This window comes from Urocitellus parryii, chromosome 3 (genome assembly GCF_045843805.1).
Source record: "Urocitellus parryii isolate mUroPar1 chromosome 3, mUroPar1.hap1, whole genome shotgun sequence".
NCBI lineage: Eukaryota > Metazoa > Chordata > Mammalia > Rodentia > Sciuridae > Urocitellus > Urocitellus parryii.
This window is the reverse complement of record NC_135533.1, coordinates 10,509,198-10,537,165: the sequence shown is the minus strand read 5'-3', so window position 1 is coordinate 10,537,165 and position 27,968 is coordinate 10,509,198. Positions and strand designations below refer to the sequence as shown.

The 27,968-nt window shown below is 36.1% G+C and overlaps 1 protein-coding gene across 1 annotated transcript in view; it reads right to left on the bottom strand.

Annotated features, from left to right (window-relative positions):
* The window catches only part of Tpk1 (thiamin pyrophosphokinase 1), a 332,659-nt gene that overhangs the window by 161,593 nt on the left and 143,098 nt on the right, over positions 1 to 27,968 (bottom strand). The window contains exon 5 of the mRNA XM_077796672.1: positions 16,761 to 16,833. Within this exon, the coding sequence (XP_077652798.1) occupies positions 16,761 to 16,833 (73 nt within the window). The remainder of the gene's footprint in view (positions 1 to 16,760; positions 16,834 to 27,968) is intronic.

The following is a 27,968-nucleotide window of genomic DNA, read 5'->3' as shown; positions in this document are numbered from 1 at the left end:
GCCTAGAAAATGAAGAACAAATCAACACTTAAACAATAGAATACAGGAAATAATTAAAATCAAAGGTAAAATCAATGAAATTGAGATTAAGAAAATAATTCAAGAAATCAACAAAACAAAAGGTTGGTTCTTTGAAAGAATAAACAAAATTGACAATCCATTAGCAAGCTAACCAAAGAAAGAAAAGACTCAAATTATTAAAATCTGTGATGAAAAGGTATATATCATCATAGACACTACTGAAATACAGAGGACAATCAAAAACTATTTGAAAATTTATACTCCAATAACCTAGAAAATCTTAAAGATATCAACAAAATCTTAGAGACCTGCCCAAGGGGAACCAGGAGGATATAGAAAATTTTAAGAAATCAAGGTCAAGCAATGAAATTGAAGAAGTCATTAAAAGCCTAACAAGAAAGAAAAGCGCAGGACTGGATGGATTCTCAGCTGAGTTCTATGAGACTATTAAAGAATTAATACCAATTCTCCACCAATTATTCTGCCAAATACAAAAGGAGGGAACTCTTCCAGACTCAGTCTATGAAATCAATATTAATCTGACACCAAAACCCAACAAAGACTCATCAAGGAAAAAAACTTCAGACTAATATCCTTAACATTGATGCAAGAATTCTAATAAAATTCTGGCAAATTGCAAACAAAAGTATGTTAAGAAATAGTGCAATGATAAACACGTGGGGTTCATACAAGGAATGCATGGAAATCAATAAATGTAATTCATGGCATCAAAAGACTTAAAGATAAGAATCACATGATTATCCGAACTGATGCAGAAAAAGCATTTGACAAAATAGAGCATCCATTCATGTTTAAAACACCAGAAAAACTAGAGATAGACGGAGCATGCCTCAACATAGAAAACCTATATATGTTAAACCCAAGGCCAACACCATTCAAAAAGGAGAAAAGATGAAAGCATTCTCTTGAAAAACAAGAACAAGATAGGGATGCCCACTTTTACCACTTATTCAACATAGTCCTTGAAACTCTAGCTAGAACAATTAAGCAAAAGAAAGGAAGGGAGGAAGGGATAAACAAATTATAGGGATACAAATAGGAAAAGAAGACCTCAATCTATCTCTTTTTGCTTATGACATGATCTGATATTTAGAAGACCAAAAAAACTTCAACACAAAACTTTTAGAACTCATGGATGAATTCTGCAAAGTAGCAGGATACAAAATGAACACACATAAATCAACTGCATTCCTGTACACCAATGATGAATCAGCTAAGAGATAAATTAGGAGAACTATCCCATTCACAATTGCCTCAAAAAATAAAATAAAATACATGTGAATCAACCTAAAAAAAGAGGCGAAAGACCTCTACAAAGAAAACTACAGAACACTAGAAAAAAAAATTGAGGAAGACCTTAGAAGATGGAAAGACCTCCCATGTTCTTGGATATGAAGAATTAATTTTGTAAAAAGGGCCATACTACAAAAAGTGCTATACAGATTGAATGCAATTCCCATCAAAAGTCCAATGACATTGTTCGTAGAAACATAAAAAAGCAGTCATGAAATTCATTGAAAAAATAAGAGTCCCAGGATAGCCAAAGCAATCCTCAGCAAGAAAAGAAAAGCAGGAAGCGTCACAATAACAGAACTTAAAATATACTACAGAGCTACAGTAACAAAAATGGCAAAGCACTGGCACCAAAACAGGCATAATGACCAATGGAACAAAATAGAAGATACAGAGACAAACCCATGTAAATACAGTTACCTCATACTAGACAAATGTGCCAAAAACATGCATTGGAGAAAAGATAACCTCTTCAACAAATGGTGCTGGGAAAACTGGATAATCCATGTGTAGTAGAATAAAATTTAGCCCCTATATCACACTACACAAAATTCAACTCAAAGTATATCAAAGACCTAGGAACTAGACCAGAAACCCTGCACATAGTAGAAGTTAATATAGACCCTACACCCAGCATATCAGCACAGGAACTGACTTCCTTCACAAGGATCCTAAAGCACAAGAAGTAAAATTAAAAAATCAACAGATGGGGGCTAGCAATATAGCTCAGTTGGTAGAGTGTTGCCTCGCATGCACAAGGCCCTGGGTTTGATCCCTAGCAATACACACATACATAAAAAAATCAATAGATGAAATGGCATCAAATTTAAAAGTTTCTCCAGAATAGGAGAACATCTCTGACACTAGCACTTCAGATAAAATGTTTATTTCCAGGATATACAAAGAATGCAAAAAACATCACACACACACACACACACACACACACACACACAAAGTAAAGATCAAACCAATAAATGGGCATAGGAAATGAAGAGACAGAGACACTTATTCAAAAAAAAGAAATATGAATGGTCAACAAATATATGAAAAAAATTCAACATCTCTAACAATTACAGAAACGCAAATTAAAATTACCCTGAGATTTCATCTCACTCCAAAGAGCAAGGCAGTTATCAAGAATACAAGTAACAACCATTATTGGTGAGGTTGTGAGGAAAGGGTACACTCATACTTGTTGGCTGCAAATTGGTACAAACACTCTGGAAAGCAGTATGTAGATTCCTAAAAAACTAGAAATGGAACCACCAGTTGACCCAGCTATCCCACTCTTCCATAGATATCCAGAGGATTTAGAATCAGCATACTACAGTGATGCAGCCACATCAATATTACAGCAGCACAATTCACAGTAGCTAAGCTTTGAAGGCAACCTAGGTGCCCTTCAACAGATGAATGGATAAAGAAAATGTGGTATATATACACAATGGAGTATTACTCAACCATAGGAAGAATGACCTTATGACATTCACTGGTTAATGGATGGATCTGGAAACCATCATACTAAGTGAAATAAGACAATCCCTTAAAAAAAAACCAAAGGCCTTATATATGGAATATCACGTGTGGAATATGTGGATAAAAGTCTGATATGTAGAAGCTAACCAGCAATAAGGTGGAAGAATGAGCAGGAAGTTTAGTAGGGATGGGCGATTGGAAAAGGAAGACAGTGGAATGAATCTGACACAACTATCCTATATAGATAGATAAATACATCACAGCAAATCTCACCATCTTGTATATACACAAGAATGGGGTCCTAATTATAATAAGATATATTCCACACTTGTATGATTATATCAAAATGGGTTCTATTCTCATGTTTAACTAGAAAGACAATTAAAAGTTTTTTAATTATTAAAATAAATGTACATTGAGGTTAACATATATAAGATTATAAAGTAGTATATAAATAATTAACACTATCTTGAATGAGTTTTAATTTAAATCTTAAGAGAAAGACAAATGACAAGGAAACAGGCTTAGCAAAATATTTCACAATAAGTAATTTTCAGAATATGCTATGGAATGGTAAATGTTCAGATCAGTTTCTCCATGGCCACCATCTACAGCTCTACCAACTATTTCTGCTTATAATACATGGATTCTTAATCACGGTAAAATCACAACCCACCTAAAAAAAGGATAGGTTTATGTTTAGCGTGCTATACTTACACAACTTTTTAAAAAGAAAAATGTTTCAAACACTAAGGTTATGGTAAATACTTTGATTAACCACATAATTTTATCAATATATAAATCAATTTATATGTTAGGAATATTATAAAGTCCTTTTAGTCAGCTTTTTTTGTTGCTCTGACTACAAGTCCTGACAAGAACAACTGTAAAGGAGGAAAAGTTTATTTGGGGGTTCAGAGTTCCAGAGATTTCCATCCATAGAGAGCTGGCTCCTTTCCTCAGGGCTGGAGGTACGGCTAAGCATCATGGTGGAAGAGTGTATGGAGGGAAGAGGCTCACATGATGATCAGGAAGCAGAGACAGACTTCACTTGCCAGAAACAATACATACCCCAAAGGTAGGCCCCCAGTGACCCACTTCATCCAGCCACACTGCATATGCCTTCAGTGCCCCACAGTTAATCCCATCAAAGGACTGAATAACTGATTGGATTAAAGCTCTTGGAGGGGGAGATTGTTTCTTCTCTAAACTTTCTGTCATTTACTCACATATGAGCTTTGAGGAGGTACTTCACATCCAAATGATAATAAAAATGTGTACTTTACGTCAAAATGCATTCTACCATAGAATAATAAATTTTAAATAAATAAATTTATTTATTTTAAATAAATAGATTTATTTGTTTGGAAAAAAGATATAGAATATTAAAAAATAAAAGTCTATCATATGAGTAGTTAAATATTGTATAAGAATTGCCAGTCTTCTGATATATTAATTAAATCTTCTCATGACTATCAAATACTAATCAATCTCTTGGCTTTAAGTGGCAAGCTCCGTGAAGTTACCCTTACATTCTGTTTCACTACTGTGTCCCCAGTACAAGGGACCTACACACTGTGCAGCATAGTAGTAAAGGATTCAGCAGCAAATAGAGTCACTTATAAAGGCAGAGCACATGAGATAAATCATCCCTCTCGGCCAGGGATCAACAAACTTTCCCTGTAAAGGGCTAGATCATAATTCTTCTGGACTCTGCAGACCACAGTCTCTCTCTCAACTACTTGACTCTGCCTTTGTAGCGGTCAAGAGTCCACAGACAATAAATATGTAAATGGGAATGGCTATGTTCAAATAAAACTGAATTTGAATATCATATAATTTCCATGTGCTATAAAATATTGTTCTTCTTTTGATTTTTCTCCAAACATTTAAAAAGGTCAAAGCATTCATAGATGACCAACTGTACAAAAGCAGACAGCAGGCTGGATTTGGCCTGTGGGTATCGGCTTATTAACAGAAACCTGTATTAGACCTATAGTTGGTTATTGCTACAATATAACTAAATCCCTATATATTTGCAAGAAATTTAATATGATGAAAGGGGTACAGACCTTTTAAAAATCCTCCTCAACCTCATTGTTCCTTGGCAGTGGCACAAATAGGCAAGGTAAATATGCTGTTGACACACAGCATATTACCATCTCAGAGGCCTAGAAGGATCTCAAGAAATATTTGATGTTACAGGTAGTCTACCTCACATCAAAGTTTAGTAGAGTGTGCAGAATATTGCTAATATTCTCCAAATAACTTTGTGTTGATGTTTACAAAAATATTTTTTAATTTACTGACAACTAAAATGAATTATTACAAGGCAATGAGGGTCAATAATCAACCTAATTTCAAAAGACCAATGCAAAAGCCATTAGACTGTCATTCTCGATTACTTAATTTACAGTTTGCCAATAATTTCACTAATGTAGGTTAATGAGATTTTACATTTTGCATACATAAAACCTATCACGTTGTACTTTGCTGACTCCTCTAAAACTCCAATGAGAAACAAAGCAGATGCCTTGAAAATTTTGTAATAATATATTAATTGTTATTTCATGCTCTACACTAAACAAGAGACTTAGACTCATAAAACAAGAGGTGAGAGGTTAAGGCTAGTGAAAACTTTCCCAAGTTCGCTTTTAGTTTATTCATGTTAGGTCAAGTCATTTAGTGCCCATCCATCCACCCAGAATGGAAAATCCTTGTACAAATTATCCTGAAAACACTTTATGGAGCTGCGAGATATCTGCTGTGACTTTATGGGCTGAGCTTATGAAGTTAAGAATTCAGAAATGCTATGTCCTTCTAGGTTCCATACACATGCACTTTGAAAATTTATTTCCAGTGACTTGCATATAGGCTCTTATCTAGTATAATTAAATTCAAAGTGTATGGAAGATTCTTCTCAATATACAAAGATTTTACAACAAAGTACAGCCTAATTCCCTGAAAAGTCAGATAATCTTGAAAGTTTCTAATCTTAAAACTGTGATCTATTGACTATTAACTGTCTTCCTTACTAAATTAATATCAACAATAATTAACATTTGAGTATACTTTGAGACAGAAGATATCAGTCACTATATGGATTACATTCTTGAATCCCACAATAACGTTATAAAGTAGGGGTAATTACCACTTTTAAGTCATGCAGACAGAAGCTCTGTGAAATGAATAAGCTGTCCAAGGTCACTGAGTGCTCTGAAACCCACTGTTCTTTATACTCAACTTTGCTTACTTAAACGTTGAATATTTTAGCAAGGATAAGCAGGAAAGTGCCTTTTAACTTTCCATAATCTTTACGTCATTAGCTTTCACAGGTTTTAAACACCGGAAACCTCCTCCAGCTGTTAGGCAGATGTAACCCTTATAAATCCATGTGGTTTCCATGGCAACTCAGGGCTTAGAAACCCTCCAGGCTCTCAGGGCATCTGAAAGTGGGAGGGAAACACTTGGCTTTCCCACCTCTCCCTTTTTCTGCTTTTCTACTCAATCATTATATATATTTTAATATTTATTTTAAGTGACACAAAAATAGATTGTTCTTATTAATGATGTAACCTGATGTTTGAACACATGTATACATTGTATAAAGTTTAAATAAAGTTAAACATATCTATCTCCTCATTTATCTTTTCTTCATGGCCAAAACTTTCAAAATTCTTTCTTCTAGGTTTTTGAAATACACATTATATTATTGTTATCTCTACCATCCTACTGTATAGTAATAGCACATGAAACATGTTGCTCTATCTAATTATAACTTGGTATTCATCGACCAACGTTTCCCCATCCCTAGCCTACCTGTAATTTCCCCCAGCCTCTGATAACCATCCAACTTGTTTAGATATATGAGTGACATCATGCAGTATTTGTATTTCTATTCTTGCTTATTTCACTTAATATAAATATCTCTAGTTTCATTCATGTCACAAAAGACAGAATGTCATTTTTTTTGTGGCTAAACAGTATTTAACTGTGTAACAACACATTTTCTTTCTCTAGTCATCAGTCAGGGGACATTTTAGTTGCTTCCATTTCTTGGCTTCTGATATTTCTTCTTTTGCTATTAAACCAACTATTTTGATTAATATCTGTTATTAGTATACTATCACAACTGACATCTCTGTGCAAAAGTGTTTATTTCTGTTATTTACTTACACATGAGTTCTAGAAATAAAATTATTGGGAAAATAAGAATATTTTAAAAATCCATGATATGCGTTGCCAGTGTGCTCGTTAGGAATGTTGCAAAACTTAGACTCCTATAGTGCAAGAAATAAAATCAAGAATCAACAAATGGGATGGATTCAAACTAAAAATCTTCTTCTCAGCAAAAGAATCAGTGAGGTAAACAGAGAGCCTACAGAATGGCAGCAAATGTTTACCAGTTGCACACCAGATACAGCACTAATCTCTAAGATATATAAAATTCAAAAATCTTCACACACACACACACACGTAACCTAACAATAAATGGGCCAGGGAACTAAGATACTTCTCAGAAGATGATATATAATCAATCAACAAATAAATGAGAAAATGTTGAATATCTCTAGCAATTAGAGAAATGCAAATCAAAACTAAGATTTCATCTCACTCTAGTCAGAATGGCAGTTTTTAAGAATACAAACAACAATAAGTGTTGGTGAGAATGTGGGGGAAAAGGCACACTCATACATTGCTGGTGGGACTGCAAATTGGTGCAGCCGATATGAAAAGCAGTATGGAGATTCCCTGGAAAACTTGGAAGGGGACCACCATTTGATCCAGCTATCCCACTTCTTGGTTTATTCCCAAAGGACAGCATATTATAGTGACACAGCCACATCAATGTTTACAGCAGCACATTTCACAATAGGTAAATTGTAGAAAGAGCCTAGATGCCCTTCAGTAGATGAATGGGTAAAGAAACCATGGTATACAAACACAATGGAATATTACTCGGCGTTAAAATAGAATAAAACTATGGCATTCGCAGGTAATGGATGGAGTTGGAGAATATTACACTAAGTGAAGTTAGCCAATCCCCAAGAAACAAATGCCAAAAGTTTTCTCTGAGGATGCTGATCCATAATGGGGATGGGGTGGTGGGGAGCATGGGAGAAAAAGGACAAAGGGGAGGGAGGACAAGGGAAGGGACAGGGGGTAGGAAAGATGGTGGAATGAGATGGATATCATTACCCTACGTACCTGTATGAAGACATGAATGGTGTCACTCTACTTTGTGTACAGAGACATGAAAAATTGTGCTCTACATGTGTACTATGAATTGAAATGCATTCTGCTGTCATATATAACAAATTAGAATGAAAAAAAAAAAGAAGTATGTAAGAATAAAGAGTTTCTTCTTTTAAAATGTAAGTAAACACAGATAAGAAAGACAGTTCATCATGAATTTCTTCCTGTGAATTTAGTTGATTTACCTGCTTCTTAGTGGCAGTAAGTTTCATTAAGGAAAAGATAAGTTCTATCAACGAAGAAAAGAGAAAGTAAAAAAAAAAAATTTGAAGTAGGAAGCAGGGATGGGTCTAGAAGTAGTCTGTCCCAATAAGGATAAAATGGTTAAAGGACAATATGCAAGAAAGAGACATGCTTTGAGGGCAAAATACTTGTCTATCCATAAGAATAGGAGATAAGTATATATCAAACATAATCTTCATCTTTAATGTTAGCTCTGAAAATATGAAATATAATTTCTAATCTCTTCATATTAAAATGTTGGTGTGGAAATTTTTTTAACAAATAAGTAATGGTAAGTTTCACTGAGTTGGAAAGTGTCAGCTCCTACACACCTTACTTTTCCTATTCATTACTGAATTCGCCTTTCTTTGGTACTTAAGCAAGATAAGATATACACTTAGAAGTATTTGGGGTGATACTTTTAAGACCCTTGGAAAAAAAGAATATATTTAATTTTTAATTTAATAATGAGGTTCCATCATCATTCATTAAACTCAATTGCCTGAAACTCTGTAATTAGGACCTCCCTGCCAGATTAAGGGCACAGCAGGCATGGAGTGAAATGACATATATTCTGGATAATCAAAGATATAGATCTAAAATTAGCCCAAACTTGTTCTCAAATTTGCTAAGAATGGGGAATAGTTAGATAAAGCCAATTGAAATCTAAATGATTTAGGTGCCTTGACACAGGTATGAAAATTGTCTCTTTCCCTGCAGAGATGTAATCACAAAATAACCAAGTCCTGCTTTCTATTTTATTGTATAAAGCACAGTGAGTGTGTGAGTGTGCATTTAATTTTAATTACCAGATTTCTACAAACATTTCAACTTTTGAAATTAAAAGGTTTTTTTTCCTTTTTAAATTATCAAATGGCAACCTATGAATAACGATTTCTTCAATAAGAATGTCACATGATTAACCATTAAAAACTCAAAATTACAGATCGCCTAGCACAATGCAGCATTCTCTTTGTGGTTTTCTAGATGGTATGTAAAAGAAAAGAAGAAACACAATTTAACCCTGTTTGCATCCCAAACATAAAAGATGTTCTAATCCATTGTAACCTTCATGGCCCTGTGTGTGGCAAGGTGACTTTCCTTTCAACATGACATGGATGTGAGTTACAGCATTTCAAACAAATAAGTAACCTTTCTGTTAACAAAAGCCAAGCATCTTTTGAGAACAGCATAGGGTTTTCAATGATGGCGTCTTTCCTAAACACAGAGCCAAACTCTGAGTGGCAAGGGAAAAAGGAAAAAAGTGACCATGGCAGGCTTGCAATTGCTGTTTGTAAAAGGCCTCCTTGATACTTGGGAACCCGAATGGCAGAGAGTTCCCCATATAGATGGCCGATTTCTCTAAATGGTATCAGGGCTCTTTGTGTCTAGACTTTATATCAATATTGCTATTTTTGCAGAGCATCTGCTTTCTTTCCTTTTGGAAGTCTAGATTTTTGGTGCATGCTATGCAGAATGTGACTGGCCCCTGGGGACTGAATCTCAAATGAGCTGCCTGGAAATATACTCCTACTTATTGTCCCAATCCAATCAAACACATCCTACGTAAGTCCAATGGGGGAGGGCCCTTGGAGTTGGTGACTGGTTTTCTGCAGACGATGACGCATGTACCTTTTCCCCTTCCTGATTTTGCTTTGTATCCTTTAGATATAATAAATCATAGCCAACTATACGACAATAGAATTAACCAATGATATGACTATAGGTTGAATTCTCTGAGTCGTTTCCATGAATCACTGAATCTGGGATGGTCTTGGAGACCCCTAAGAAAAAGAGGTAGAGAAATAATTCTTTTCCAGTGAGGATGCATGAATCAGCTTGATTTATTTTATTTTATAATGTTCCTGTATGTACTCAGATCCAGACACTTGTCATTGGTCTGGGTACCTTTGATCTAGATGCCTTTGCAACCGCTATGAATGACAAGGAGAGAAACAGCCCCCACTTGGGCCCTCTGCCAAGTCTTCCCAGAAAGGCCAGGATGTGAGGAGAGTAGGAGTCAGAGCACTGAAGACAGCCCTGGAAGGTACTGTTGGGCAGCCTGCCTGTCAGAATCCCACCTCAACCATTCCTAACCCTACAGCCTTGGACAAGTTACTTAGGCTCTTTGTGTCTCCATTTATCTGTAAGATGTAGATAATAATATTCTACCAAATGTGTAACAAGGATGACATGAATTTCAAGTACACGTACACATAAAACTGTAAACACTTAAAATGTTGTAAACACTTAAAATTTGTCATCATTACTTTCTTTTAGGTGGACAGGATTCAATCTATTGTCTTGAACAATTTAATCTGTTTTTAAGACTATTTTTATATTCAGAGCATAATTGAGAGCTATCCTTTATATCCCCTGCTGGACACAGGCAGAGCCTCCCCATTACCAACATCCCCTGACACAGTGGTGCACACGTTTCAACTCTTGAAACTCCAGTGACACATCCTTATCACCCAGAGCCCATGGTTCACAGTAGGGCCCAGCTCAGAGCTCATGTTCCCTGGGTTTCCATGCATCCGTGAATCCATCACTGTAATACCACATGGTACATTTCACCACCCTCCAAATCCCTTTTACTATGTTCAAGAATGTACTGATGATTTTCTTTTATAGCCTTTTAAAAAGTAGGCAAAGTCTGTGTAGTTTTCTTTAAAAAGCTTCTGAAACAGCCAAGAAGCTTATAAAGAATCAAGACATTTGAGCCTAGTTGGAAACTAATATCCCAGCGTAGATATCGGTGGGTAACAGGTAGATGGGCTGGGGTAAAATGCATTTGAGACATTCTAAGGTAAAATTCTATTTTGGGCACACTGACTTAAGCGGATATTGTGCACAGTGGGTTTCCAAAAGGGCATGTGGAATGTCAAGTTTCACAAACTCATTTAATCACAGAAATCTTCTTTATATGAGTATCATGCAGAGCGAGTGTTCTGCTGCTCCAGTTACAAAAGAAGTATTAAATCTTGCTTCATGTGATCTGCAATAAGAACCTTCTAATGATTAAGGATACCAGAGTGAATGGTTATAGACTCTGGGTTCCCAATGATCATGTGTCAACAGGGGTAAGGAAGAATATCGTGATAGAATTGTTTACATCAAGCTCTGTAAACCAAGGAAGGACTATCCTACACCTCTGGGTGGGGATCTGTGAGAGGAAATACTAATGAGGAGGCCCGGCGAGGCCTGGGTACATGAGGGAGACAGCCTCAGAGGCCCTGGAGGAGAGCATCTATCACCAGAGGCACAGCAGAGGGAAGTGGGCTTCCTGGAGCTCACCTGTGCCTCACATGAGAGCTCTTAGGTGTACAGGGCAGAGGCTCTCCCTTTCAAAGTACGCTAAATAAATTCAAACAAAACAGTCTTCGAAAAATATAGATGGCAATCAAGTCAACGTGAAAGGGCTGTGATTGAGGCAAGCGTAAGAATTAGGGTATATTCAAGAGATGGTTTCACATAATGTTCCCCTGGAAGTCTCATCCTTCCCTTGGTGAGATGCTAATAAAGGTTAGACAGCCAGTTTTAAGAATATAAAGTGAAGAATCTGTCACTCAGCTGTCAATGGAAACTGCCTGTCCATAATTCCCTGAACAACAGCTTTATATCTCAGCTCATGTTAATTAGTCTTCATGCTTAAGCCTAAAGATTTATGAGGCTCTGAATTTTTTGTCTCTCTTTTTTGGTTTTATTTTGTTTTGAAAAGAGATATACAAATATATGGAGTTGAACTTTAAATATTTTGTAGCTTTTTCTGATTTGCATAATAATCAAAATGTTAAATTTTTATAATTGCTAATAACACAGTTTGTCATTCTCTCTAAATTAACTATTTTGCCATATCTAAAAGTTATTGGCATGTAGCTAGGAAGAACTGGAAAAGAGCACAAAAAATAGAAAATAATAGAATTTGTGAGTTGAGGTAGATCAACGCAGATGTTTTCAACTGCAGACATTCTGTGAAAATTTAAATAGAATCAAACCCAAGGCTTTGTCAAATTCAAAAGGATATTCCAAGTGATTCTGATTATGAATTGCAATTATATTCATAAATTCATTATGAAGATGAACTGATTAAAAATTTTTAAAAACATGAGAAACAAGAGATATTAAAAAGCTCATAAGCAAATAATTTTAGAAAGTCAAACAAAATACTACCAACTTAAAATAGTGCTTTTGTATTTCCAGAACACTTACATGCCACGGTTTGATCATTACTACATGAAGATGAGAAAATCAGGGGCAGAAAACATGTGGAAATAAGGCTTGTATGTATGTAAACTAACAACTCAAAAAATAATTTGTAGTTGAAGAAAACAATCTATTACTTAAGAAAAAATTAAAATGTACAAATTGATAGCCAGGATTAAGTCTTAGTTATTTGACAGTCATAATTACCCGTCCCCCCAACTCCATTTTCCACCCTCCTACCCTCATCACTCGAGAATCAGTATCCTCATCTTTTAATTGTAATTAAAATACAAATTTCATCAGTAATCCATTTATGAAAAAAGTCATTCTATCTAAATGTCAATTGGAAGCCAATTTATGATTATTTTGACTGAGAAAATTGTATTTAAACCCAAATCTCCAGTTTCCTAAAATGTAACTGCAACACATTTACACAGGCAACAGTCAGTATGGAAAATGTAAACTGATGAACCATTTTCAGCTTTCAGATGGCACCTTTACAGCATTTTATATTTATAAAAGGGAGCACTGGGTTAAAATTTTAGATAATCTATCCTTGCCCATTGAGAAAAGGCTTCAAAAACTTAGGTATGGCCTTGCCAGTATTAGATGACAATGAGGAACCATCATCAGGAAACACTGGCTTAATAAAACACATTCATGTCATTTGCTTTAAAACTTTTCTATTTTCCAATTCAGAGAAATAAAAACGGGTAACAATCACCAGCCTGGATTTCTGTCTCAGCTCTTCTAATTTATACAGTGCTGGAATCACCTGGTAGCCTGGACCAACCTTGTGATGTCTGTACTGGAAAAGAAGGAGCTGAGCCTCAACTGAGTCCTGCTAGCCCCACTCCCCGTTACACCTGAGTTGGTCGTCTCTGGTCATCTCTGTAGCTGCCGTTCTTTGGGCACCATGGTCCAATACTCTTGGCCACTGTTTTGACACCATACAGTGTTCTTCCAGGTTGGAAGAATGAACAGAGAAGATTAAAATCAGAGGCTGAGCCTAGAGTCTTATTGCTCTCAGGATGAGAGTCATCTCGCCACTCTGTCCAGAACACAGCCTGTGTTGATCCAAGAACTCTAATGGAAAGCCAAAATACCCCCGTGTGGTATAAAGGAAGGCATTCTCATATCTAAAGGGTGTTACTGTCACCACGCTAACGGCCTACTACCAGATCATCTCAATTCTCCAATGATATATGACAGCTCAATCTACATCCTGTGATACGGCTTAAATATCATCCTGTGATCCTGCCTTTAGGTAATTTACCAATATTCGATTTTTGGTCATCTGGGGTCTGGCCCAACTAGCACCTTAACCTTACTGCCCCAGAATTGAGGGTGGTACAAGGCAAAATGGAAATGTGAAGGCAGAGTGTTTGGTCACCACATAGACTCCTATCACATTGTTGGTGACAGGGGCATTCATTCCCAGAGAAGCTAACAATTATGCAAGCACAACTGCTCCCCCCCAAAGCCAAAGGTGCTACCTGTTGAGAAATCCAAATTCCAACAACAGTCTTTTCACAAACAGCATGGACACGGATCCTACAGCTGTCAGCTCTACCATTTCACTCAGGAGCCTTCAGCTCCTGGGGCCTTAACATCCTCATTAGGAAATAAGGCTAATAATTTGTTTAATTTTTTATCATATTTTAAATTATATTTTTATTATTACATTTAAACATATTTATCTCCAGTCCTAATTATCCTCATTTATGGAAAAAAAATGTTATTCCACAACTTTTTAAGGAGTTATCTAAATATTGCAATGAGTTCCTCAATCTCTTAAATATTAAAGAAGCATACTCAAAAATTCCCTTCCTAGTGAAGGCCTTGCCAACTATCCAGCAGAGAGAGTATCAGGAGTTAGTTAGATGACATAGGACAGTTTCTCTTCCCATTTCCAGTAAGATAAAATGTATGGAAACATCATGGGTGGAATAATTATTAAGACTGAAATAGATAATTGAGTCTTGAATTAAAGAAACATCGAATGACCTAGAAAAATGAACATAAAATAACAAAGTGTACAGCTCTAAGAGACATTCCTCTCGTAATAGTGAACCAACAGAGAACAAATAAGACAAAGAGACAAAAGAGAAAGAGGGCCTGAGACTTTACAGCTACCTGGAAGGAGGCTGTAGAGGGTCAATTAAGAACTGCAAGACAGTCCCAAAGCCATCACCACACATAAATACATGCCGACTCCACAGTCCACCTTATGACTTTAGCCAACTTAGTTTTCTAAATTTCTTCTTTCATTTCACTCTCTTCACTAGAGACCCAGACCCGGTTGGGAGCAGGGCAGATCTGAAAGTGGGAGACAACCTTATTTTTTGAAAGAGAAGCTTAAAGACTGTTGAAGTTGGAGATAATGGCTTGTAAGAATTATGTGTAATGTTGCATTAACTTGTAATGATCATCATTATTAAAGCTACAGCCAAACACTCACCATGAGCTCTGTAGGACACATTTAACTATATAAAAGACATCATCTGTGCCCTCTAGGAACATGCCCTGAAAGTTCAAAAACAGTCAGTTCACATGAGCAAACTGAACTGCACTATACCTACCCTGAACAGTGCAGTTTAGAAATCAGAAGACTCGGCTAAACCTTACATTACAAACTAACCTTCAACAACTGTGAATTTATTTTTAGTGCTAAAAACAAGCAAAGGAATACAAGTTTATGATGAGGTATTAACCTAGAAGTTTGGTTTCACCCTATCCCCACTTCACTGCATCCTGATATAAAAGACCGGCCTCCCTTGTGCCCACATTCTGAACACAAATAATCAGATTGGTGCCACCAATTTTGACAAGCCAGTGGCGTTAAGAGCCAGGGAGATAAGTCACATCTGGCCAGATCTTCAACCTGTTTTTGACTATGCTTATCTCTGCCTCCCCCGCTGTTGCCTCTGTTCCCGAAAATATGATTAATATCTATGCATTTGCAAAACTCTGCCTTGTAAGCAAGGCTGAGGCTTTCCATCCCAACGAGGTGGAGGTATGGAGTTAATGAGAAGTGAGACTGTGGGGAATGAATAGGAACATGCCAATGTTAAGGTAATTGAGCATGAATATCAAACACTGACTTGGGAACAGTCTTCATTTGCTGAAGGAAAGTCTGATCAGCTGGTGGGCAGATGGAACAGGCACTGATCTGCATTCACTGCCAACCCCAGAATTTGTGCCTCACAACAGCCTATACTTCATTACCAGGGAACCTTTGTTTTCCCATCTACAATCAAGGTATTTTTCTCTACTTTTCCTTATTTTCTTACTTCTCCTTACACTTACATTCATCTTTCCCCCTCTCCTTCCTTTCTAAAAATGGACTCTTACGTTTTCTTTTTAAATTTGTCTCATGTCTCCCCAAGCCTTATAAAGAATTTAAGTATTATAATCTGAATGTCTGTTATTCCTTTTTTAAAAATGTGTAATTTGCCAGCCTCAGTTTAGAATAACACTGATGATGGTATTTCAGATAGAAGAATCAGTAGCGCTGTAATTTTTCCTTTAAAAACACTGCATTGCCTTCAAAACCCTGTGAAACCTTGAATTATTAATTACTTTAATGCACTTCTATGAGATTCTATCATCCCCAATTATATCACATAAATATTCTTATATGACAAGGATCACTGGAAGATTTTCACAATAGTGACAAAATGAACACCTTGATGATCATAGGCTATTCATAAATTGTATTGAATAGTTTTATTCAGAAAAGAGTAACAAGTATCAAGAAAACTAAACATTGTAGGGAAAACTTTCATTCTAAGTTTCTAGGAACACATATAATTATATATGAAAATGTTTTAGTAGTTTATAATGCAAAAAATAGACACAAATGTGTATCAAGTGATAATCAGTTAAGAAAAAATAGATTATATATGTTAAATAAAACTAAAAGGATTATTTGTGAAAAATATATAATAACTTGAGGACTATAGACAATAGAATTCTATTATATGAGTTTATGAAAACTACAAGCTCATGTAAAATATATGCCTTTATATGATTGATCAAATGCCTATTTGATGGTGATAGAATTTCTCTAAGATTGAGTTTTCATGTGTCATTTTAAAAATTTCGATTCTAGATATATATCACAATTTCTATAATAAAACAGTATGAAAGTAGCTAAACAATGAATTTCTCAATCCCTGTCTACAGACCAACGAGATCAGAATGAACACAGTGAAAGCAATTATATGAGAAAGATCTTGGCTATGAACGTGTTCATGGTTTACCTTAACACTGTAGAACTCTCGGACTTCAGGCCTGATGGAATCAAAGTCTCCATTGATGAATTCAGGCAAAAACCTGAAAGAAAACAGTTTGTTGCATGTAAGGAACCAGACCAGTACATTTACTTAATAAACTTTAAAATTATGACTATAATAACTAAACTAGAGAGAATACTAAGTTATTCCAAATGAAAAACAAGCAAGACTATTTTCACAGGGAATAGGATGTCAGATCATACACTCTAAGTTTCAATACTATATGATTGAGGCAAACTCTGCAGACGCAACCCATTCTTCAACTCAGACACATTGTCAGCCAATATTTATCTTCTTCAATAGATAAATACCAAAGAAGGTAATAAGTTTAAAAAAGCTCCCAATTCAAAAACCCTAGCACAAATATTTTTCCTGTACCCCTTTTTCCTTTGGCATACACACAAAAACTTACATTATTTTACTCTCATACAAGTTTGAATAGAGCAAATCATCAGGAGGATTCAGCAATCTATGCCAAGCCAAAGTCAGCTCAAATATGTTTTCCAAATATCCAACTGACATATTTCTAGAAATGGGTCTTCTGCATAGGTTGAAAGAGTCTGAGGTTCTAAACATAGGAGGGACTCCCAAATGCAGCTGTTTTAATGATACTATGATTAGCTTAGTTTCTTCCCTGATGTTTATTTTTTTTCCAAAACTCATTGTAAAAGCCTGCTCTATTCCATCTACCATAAACTATCACTTATTATTTTTATATAAAATGTTTACATGGATTTGTAGAATTTCTTCCCACTTAAAACACCTAAATGTGCAGAAAGAAAATATTCGTGATGACTTACTGCTCCTGCAAAACCCTTAGCTTCCTGAGGCCAAGAAAATCATATAATCAAGGGAATATTCATTTTCCTTTCCTACAAAAATACTCTTCTCTTCATATAACATGAAACTTCAATGAGCAGCCATTCTTCTACCTAACTGCTCTACTTTGAAAGGAGAATAACACTTCTATTATGACTGCTCAACAGGGCTGAACTGTCCAGGGCTGAACAAGGTCCCTAGTTAAAGGAAGATATCTCCCTAGATATTGCACATGGAAAGATATGAAGACCCAGAACCAGAAGACAACTCTAGGTAATAAAAGCCAAGACACAAGGGGCTATTTGGCTCCTGGGGAAATTCTACCAATATCCCCAAGGGCTCAAATAAGGATTCAGGCCCATAAAATTTTCAAGGAAAAATATCCACAGCTGCCACTTTCCACTTAACAGAAGAAAAAGAAAAATTCTTCATGCTTCACTTCTGTATCTGCAATTACCAGTTGAGGACAACTGACCTGGCGGCCAGTACACGGAACCAAGGGTGGAAAACCAGGGCAAAGGGGGCAGATAGAATAAGAAATATGGCTCAGAACACCTTGTACATGTGCTCAGAATAAAACTCGTAAAGATGAACATTAAAAAATAATACATTTACCTTGTCCTTGAATTCAATTTTTTATGGTTCTTAATCCAATTGGAAATGCTCTCTCTTAGGTCCAGTCTAATCTGAGTGATGTGTGTTGGGCAGATCTTCAAGCTACACAGTTTCCTAGCACTCAGTGGCAAGAGCAAGATCTGTGCCACAAAGAACTGCTACAAAATATCTTTCCAGAAGAGATCTTAGTGGGAGATCTCTTTGAAAAGATCTCTTTGGTATAGATCTTTTCTGGAAAGATCTTTTGGACCTAGTCCATCAGGTAACAATTTAGTCCTTTTTTTTCTATGGGTCTTCTTTTCTTTTTTTAAATTTGTTATATATGACAGCAGAATGCATTACAATCCATATTACACATATACAGCACAATTTTTCATATCTCTGTACACAAAGTAGAGTCACACCATTCATGTTTTCATAGATGTACTTAGGGTAATGATGTCCATTTCATTCCACTGTCTTTCTTAGCCCCTGCTCCCTCCTATCCCCTTTGCCCTATTTAGAGTTCATCTAATCCTTCCATGTCCCCCTCCCCCAACCACATTATGAATCAGCATCCTTAAATCAGAGAAAACCCTCAGCATTGGGGTTTTTTTGGGATTGGCTAACTTCACTCAGCATTATATCCTCTAATTCCATTCATTTACCTGAAAATGCCATGATTTTATTCTCTTTTATTGCTTAATACTATTCCATTGTGTATATATACCACATTTTCTTTATGCATTCATCTATTGAAGGGCATGTAGATTGGTTCCACAGTTTAACTATTGTGAATCGTGCTGCTATAAACATTGATGTGGCTGTGTCCCTGTAGTATACTGTTTTTAAGTCCTTTGGGTATAGACCTAGGAGTGGGATAGTTGCACAATCTCTTCAATGAGATCAGAAAATTTCCCAAACATAAAAAATGAATTGGAAAATCAAATACAAGAGGCTTACAGAACACCAAATGTACAAAATTACAACAGATCTACACCAAGGTACAGTATAATGAAAATGCCTAGCATACAGAATAAGGACAGAATCTTAAAGGTCACAAGAGAAAGGAATCAGATCATATATGGAGGAGACCAATGTGTATCTCGGCAGATTTTTCAATCCAGAGCCTCAAAGCCAGGAGATTCTGAAAGACAATGGATGCCAACCAAGAATCTTATATCCAGAAAAATTAAGCTTTAGATTTGATGATAAAATAAAAACCTTCCATGATAAACAAAAGTTAAAATACTTTATAGGTAGAAAGCCTACACTCCAGAATATCCTTGGCAAAATATTCCATGAAGAGGAATTGAAAAACAACAATGAAAATCAGCAGAGGGAGGTACTACACTAAAGGAAAAACTAATCAAAGGAGAAATCAAGTCAAGTTAAATACCAAAAGTAAACAAAAATGGCTGGGAATACAAATCATCTCTCAATAATAACCCTGAATGTTAATGGCCTAAACTCACCACCAAAAGACATAGACTGGCAGATTGGATTACACGCACAAAAAAAGATTCATCAATATGCTGCATTCAAGAGACTCATCTCATAGGAAGAGACATCCACAGACTGACAGTGAAAGGTTGGGAAAAATCATACCACTCACATGGACTGCAGAAGCAAGCAGGGGTTTCCACCCTCACATCAAAGAAAGTAGACTTCAAGCCAAAGTTAATCAAAAGGGATAAAGGATATTTCATACTGCTTAAGGGAACCATTTGTCAACAAGACATAAGAATAATAAATATATACGCCCCAAACAATGGAGCATCTACATTCATTGCACAAACTCTTCTCAGGAGTCAAACAAACCACAGCACAATAATTCTGGGTGACTTTAACACACCTCTTTAACCACTGGAGAAATCCTCCAAAAACAAGCTGACCAAAGGAACTACAGAACTCAATAATACAATCAATAACTTAGACTTAACTGACATATATAGAACATTTCATCCTTCAACAAATGAATACACTTTCTTCTCAGCAGCACATGTATCCTTCTCCAAAATAGACCATATATTATGCCAAAAAGCAACTCTTAGCAAATATAAAAAAAAGTAAACAAACTACCCTGTATTCTATCAGATCATTATGGAATGAAATTAGAAATCAATGATAAAATAAAAAATAAAAGCTAATCCAACCCCTGGAGACTAAATAATATGCTACTGAATGAACAATGGGTTACAAAAGACAACAATTTAGTCCTTTTGAAGAGCCATAATAACAGAGCAACAATTAGACGAATGGCTACTGATCTAATTATGTTACATAAAGGGAAGAATATTTTTGCAGGAAGTACTTAAATATTCCCTTTGTTTTATTATACAACATTCTTGGCCTCAGGAGGCTAAGGTGGTTTTGCTGAAGCAATAAGTTATCAGGGGCATTTCACTTCTCCACATTTAGGTGTGTTAAGTGGTAAAAAATTCTACCAGGTCATGTAAAGATTTTATGTAAAAATAATAAATGATGATATTTGTACGTATAACAGAGTAGGCTTTCTAAAATGAGTTGCATAAAAAATACACAGCCTGGAAGAGAGGTAAGGCAACTTTCTACTACAAGAAAGATGTTAGTTTGAATGATCTAGACCAAATAATTTTTTTCATTAACCAATTCATTATACAAATAATTGCAGCACAACTATGTGGCAGAGACAGTTTATTTCAGAATAAGGCAGAATTGTAAAGGAAATGGAAGTACATAGGCTTATAAATTGCATTGTCTGATTTCAACATCTTCCTATAAAAGTTCTTCCCCAAAACATTCCTGCACATCATATCTACAGTTTTCAATTTTATTTTATACCTATTTATTCTGTATCTTATATTTTGCCCCTATTGGAAACAAAAATCGACTATTACTTCATTTTTCTTTATATTTTTTTTTCTGTAAAATGAATTCACTCAGTTTTGAATTTTCTTTAAAATGCTTCCACATCACCACCAATTAACCTCAGGAAATACTTACAGGGACCACAGAATATTGATTTTGGATGAAGGATGAAGTAAGTAATTCCTGAAATATCCCTATTACCCTCTGTAAGGAACTAAGATCAAAGACATCAAGTGAATTTGTGGACAGGGCCTCGTCTACTTCACCAGGCAAGAGGGCTACTAAAGAACTTTTGGTTTTGGACTGTCTGGTTCAAGTAACTTCCTAATAAGACTGACCTTGAGTTGCTCTCCAAATCATAGTTCCTCAGATATCTAGAACCAATTTGGCAGTTTCGAAATAGCATATTGATTTTGACAATAGATAAAATTGAAAAATAAAAGTTGGTGCACACAGGCAGCTGAGCATCTGTCCCCTTAGGACAGATCATTTTAGAATTAGATCTTCCTTTATCTTATATTGTGAATAATAAAAGAAAGCAGTCATCTAATTCACTTATATTTTCATATAAAATATTAATAGGAAAACAAAATTATATAGATAAATAACTAACTAACTCTGGTTAACTTTCAAAATAATTTTCTCAAATGTACTACACATACGTATTCAAATAGAATCATGATGCCTATTTCTACAGATACCTATGGCAAAAATATACCAGTAGTCATGCTCAAATGACTACCATAATTATAACTTTTCATCATATAATACATTAGTTTTTGAAACTCTCTGAAATATACTTTTTGACACTGCAATTAAAAGCCCATCTCACTTTTTCCCAGGTGCCTGTTGCCATGGAACCTGGGCATTGTGAGGAGGTGCTCAATGGGATGACACTTTACAGATGTGGATGAGCTACATTCTGATTTCATGACAGTTTACCTAAGATTATTTTTAGAACTCTTTGGGGACTGACTACACATAGCAGCAGACTATGGATGTGTGAATTTGTGTAGCCACCAGTCCCTTTTCTGCCTACCACTGACACAGATCACAAATATATACCCTTTTGTGTCAATCTAAGGAAACTGACTCATTAATACTAAACAGTGTCCCAATCTCTTAACTCTTACTGCACTTGTCATTTACAAAATGTAAGTCCAAAAAGGGCTGAGATCTATAATGAACAGATGATCCGTTCCATTTAACAATAATCAGAGAAGCTGATGTATTTAGAAAATATGGTACCAAGTCAAACACAAGATTAGAAGATAAGGTCTTATGAAAGGCAGAAGTTCTCTGATCCTGGTGAAGGATGCTGTCCCTGCATAAAGCCGTTCTTGCCCCCAAGCAAGACACTATCATTCCCCTAACCTTCAATAGCATGAAATTTGTTACTTTTCATTTCATTTTAAGCAGTTTCTGTACATGTCCTTTGCCTTCGATCAGTTGGCGTGTTCTTTGAAGTAATATCTGTCTCTGATGGACCTCCTATTCCCCAAGCACCAAGCGCACAGATGCTGAAAATGATACAATAAAATGAAGAAGTAGAAGAGGAGGAACACGAGCAGGAAGAGGAAGTAAGAAGAAATGAAAGGGAGAAAAGAGGGAGGAGACGGAAAAATCAGAAAGGGGGTGAAGGGTAAAGGAGAGAAGAGGAGGTAAAAAAAAATGGCCAAGAAAAAGAAAAGCCACGAGAGGGAAGAGAGGAGAAGGAGGAGGCAGGAAAGAACAGCAAATCCCGTAGGTGCTCACTATTACCACTGCCCTCAGCATCTCAGCTGTCAATCAGTTAGATTTTCTTCATGTGTAAAATGAGGACAATTTAGAGCGGTGATGAGGATTAAATATGTAAAGCACTTAGAAAATGCCTGGCACACAAGTAAGCACAATTAAAACTATTCAGTTAAAATATAATTGATTAGTGGAGAAGCCGAGTAGCTTGCTGTAGTTTATAAGGCTGAAAGCAAAAAACAAACCCAGGCAGCCCCACCTTTGTTCTTTTTCATGGCTCAGTGTACAGCCTCCCACATACCCACGTTTATTAAACAAACAGTGACATTCTCACAGAGAGCTCTCTACTTAATGCACAACATGCTACTGATTGAGCTGGGCACTATTAACCGGTATAATTTATAAGGTTTTCCCATGGGCTGAAGGAGGATTTTTGTCCAATTCTAAAAGTAGAACAGTATTTTGACAAAAGGTTACTGTTACCTTGTCTTAAGAGAAGAATGTGTGAGAACATAGTTGATGAAGACTATGACTCTAGATACAAGAAGAAATAGTACCCAGTCTGCAGAGAGGAGGAACTGATCATTCACAGACTTGGGCCAACATTCTCTGCAGAAGTGCCTAACTTCACTCAGGGTTGAGAGAGAAGTGAGGATGATGCAAAAATACAATAAGGAGAAATGTTCCCACATTTTGACTCAGTGACAGATGCAATCAGTTAAACGGTTTTCATAAATAAGCCTCAAAATATAGTAGTGGTATCAAGAGGTATGTCAGTGTTTGAGTAACTTTGGATAAGAGAAAGAATCTTAAGAAAAGCACCATACACACAATGATAAATGAGCTGACCCATATATTTGACTACATAAAAGTGCAATGACACGTTTGTGGAAAGAAAGACAGGATAAGGAAAGTCAAATTATAGCACCTATATATGCAAAATATATAATACTGAGGGACTGCTGTCCTTAATATAAGAGGAGACCTCCAAAGGGGGGAAGGGAAAAAATCCAATAGGAAAAGTTATACAAAATGAGAAGAGCTATAAGATTGTAAAAACATGTAAATCTAAATAATTATCAAGCGGATAGAGATTAAAGCATTACTAGCATACTATTTTGTATACCCTAAATTGTCAAAAATGAAGATGCATGAATGACCATGAAGGCTGAATGACAATATGCATCCCTCGTAGAACAGTGGGACTGTGGATGAGTACCGTCCACAAAAATGTAATCCCACACAGAGATCCAATCTATTAAAAAATACACTCAAGATATCTGAACAAGAAGAATAATGTTCAACAAGATATTACATGAAATGTGTCAGAAAGTATCAAGTGAGAGAAATGTGTAGCTTTGTGATGAGCTGACCTCTCTCTACTATCCTAGAAAAAATGTCCACCATGTGCTATTAAATAACACAGGTGATATCTAGAAAACCATGTTCATTGTCATCTTGATTGAGCTGTTTTAACACAATACAATAAAAACAAAAGTATGTGTAAATATATTAGCAAACTTTATACAAGCATGAAAGAATATATGAAGTTGAATAAATCAAGCTGTTCACACTATCTCAAGGAATAAAATTAATTTTTCTGTGAAAAATGTCACAAAGCATATCTTGAGGGCCAAGGGTGTCGAACAGTCATGAAGTACTTACCTAGCATGCACAAGGCCCTGGGTTTGATGCCCAGAACTGCCAAAATAAAACACATCTTAATTTAATTTGATGACTAAAAAGAAAATTAATTATGATGCTTGGAACAGCCAATGAAAAAGTGAGGACAAAATTAGAAATTAACTGGAAAGTCCTAGTCCCAGAGAAGAATGCTAAATAGTTATTAATGGTCACTGAGGTTTGTTCTAATTGAGTCTTCTAGTCAAATCCTGTATAGGATAAGTAATGCCTCATGTCTTAAGATACTTCACTTCATCTTCTCAAACTGAGTATCCCTGAAATCATACCACATAACAGAAAATAACTTTGTCTCCCAAAACAATTATTCAACAATTTCTATAAAACCTAATGAACACTCAGAGAAAACAACAATAATGAAATAATGGCAAAGGAAATACAGATGAAATTATCACATCATACAGTTAAAAAGACTGGGGAAAGAGAAGGGAGCAATGATAAAGAAAATACATATGTAAAACTTTGCCAAAAAACCTCTTGATTTAGACATAGAAGGGAATAAAAAGAATCTGTACGAGGAAGGAAAAGCCAAGGGCTCTCACCCTGGAGAAACCTTTTCAAAGACATACTGAGTCTCTGTTCTGTGCCTGCTTCAGTATTTTATTCGTACAATTATATGAATGATTATAATTTTAGTTAATTTCTGTAACACTTCTATAAGGTTAATTTTTTATCATTTTAATTTTATGGTAGAAAGTCAAAAATGAGAGACATAGAGCCCTGCATAGGTGTCACACAGCTTCAAAAGGTCCTCCCTCCTGCTCCCCCTGAATGCACTGAGCAAAGAGTGCTCTGACTGGCATGGGGAAATCTTGCTCCTCCTCCCTCACAGGATGCATTTTCATTTCTTCCCAAATCCTGGCCCTTATTTGGAATCCACTCCACTTGCATGCCCAAAGTCGCATGGTAACAGAACAGCAGTGTGAGGGTTCCTCACGGCCAATCATCATCAGAAATACCCAGAACATGCTTCTTGATTTATGGTTTGTTTTAATGAATGGAGAAGTGGGGAAGAGAGGCACAAACACAAAATCACATGAGGCTTGTTGAAAGGATACTGCATTCTAGTTGGTAAACAAAGACATGAATATTCAATTCTGTAACTGAGCAATCAACATCAGCAGTGTGAATTTTATGGGTCAGTAAGAAATTAAAATACACAGGCTCCTCACATCTGCCTACTTGATGGTTAGAGGGAGATCTCTAACCTCCTAGAAATCCAGACAAAATATGTGCAACAATGGTACGTAGACACTGGACAGCAGCCCAGGACAGGGACTGATGTGTGATTCTATGGTGGTGGACACATGATGTCATTGTGCAATTGTTCAAACCCACAGAACACATGACTCCAAGAGTGCACTTATGAAATCTGGGTGACAATGACTCACCACAGTAGGTTTACTCACCCTTGCAGCAAATGTTCCACTTTAGTGGGGGATGCTGATCATGAGGAAGCAGAGCATGTGTGGGACAGGTGGTAACTTGGATATCTTTATGACTTTCTCTTGATTTTGCTATGAAATTAAAACTGTTCTTCAAAATTAAAGCATTTAAAAAGTGGATAAAGAATCTTAACAAGAGATAAAACAGTGTGGCAATCAAGCATAAAACACAGAGTTACCATTTCACCAGCAATTCCATTCCCAGGAATGTAGGTGACAGAAATTATCACATATATGCAAACAAAATCTTATAAAATAATGTTTATAGCAGCATTAGTTACAATAACCAATAACCTAATGTCCATGGATGGATGAGGAATGATATGTGATACAACTTGTATCACCCTCAAAAATATTTTAAGTGATTCTATACGGATATATTAATATACATTAATATCAATGTACGTAGCACCATTCACAATAGTCAAGTTATGGAACCAGCCCAGATGCCCATCAACAGACGAATGAGTAAAGAAAATATGATATATCTGCACACTGGAGTTTGATTGAGCCATTAAAAAGAATGAAATTATGGCATTTGCTAATAAGTGGATGAACTAGAGAACACCATGCTAAGTGCTAAGATCCATGCTAAATAAGCCAGATCCAGAAAGTCAAGAGTCAAGTGTTTTCTCTTGTGTGGAAGCTAGACCAAAATAAGGAATTAAGGGGTGTGTGTTGGGGTGGGGGTGGGGGGATCCCATGAAAATAGAAGGGATATCAGTGGAACACAGAAAGAGATTGAGACAGGGGAAGAAGGAGGGGAAAGTGAAAGAATGGTGGAATGAAACTGACCAAATTATCCCATGAGCTTACATGAACAGTGATTTTTGCCTTTATGTATATCTATAATGCAGTATTAAAAAACTATTGTATGATTATGTCCAAATGAACCCCAATATTTTGTATAACTGTATTGCATAAATAAAAAAGATATTAAGTGAAATATATCCAAAAAAGTTCATATATAATATGATTCCAGTTATTAGAAGGTCCACAGTAGAGAAACTGATAGAGACGCAAGTCAAGAGTGGTTGAGGCAAGGGGAAGGAAGTGGGGTGAGAGCTGGAGGGGAGTTCCTTTTGGAGGGGGTAAACTGCTGTAAGACTGGCAGCAATGAGTCCATTGATCCACATCCTTGCCGACACTGAGACATGCTGGTGGTTGCACAGAGACTGTGCACTCTAACCAGACCGACTTTGGAAGGTGAACCCTGCATCATTGCACTGCTCTGAGGACAGGAAACACCCACCATGAGGACAAGATCTTCCCTAGACAAGGTCTTTATATACCACCACACCAGCCACCACCAGAAATTCCTTGGAGAGACCCTATTCAAGGCTGGGATCAGCATTTTTTTCCTTGAAGAGTGAGAATCAATTCTTCAGGCTTTGTGGGCACACAGTCTCTGTCACAACTGTTTAACTCTGCCATGGTAGCATGGAAGCAGCTGGAGGAACAGGAAATCAGCACATGGCCGAGTTCCCACATGGCCACTCAGAGGCAGGCTGCACACCACTGTCTGCCAACACCTGTTCTAGACCATAAAACAAGACCCCATAGACTCGATAGGAACAAAATCATTCCAAGTATGCTCTACACAGAATTTTCTTCCTTTTCTCCCTTTTGTAAAATAATGAACGGTAATGAGTACTTACTGCATGACTAAGAGGACAAATTAGTTGCAACTTTATATTATTATTATTTATACTTAATAAACTTTATATTATTATTATACTTAATAAAACTGATTTAATTAAAATCAATTAGATATATTCTTAAGGTAGGTTAAATTTTTCAATTTTCCTACGTACATTTTATTCTACTTATTATTTACACCAGCTTAACCTATTGCCTCAATGGGTTATATATTAATCACATATCAATATTTATTTGTACAAATGCAGTGAATATAGAGATAATTTAATTTAAACACACCACAAACTTTGAAAAAAGATGCATTGAAGAAAGTCACTCTCATGATGACTGACATGTTGATTCCAAAATGTTACAAAGTTATTAGTCCTTGAAA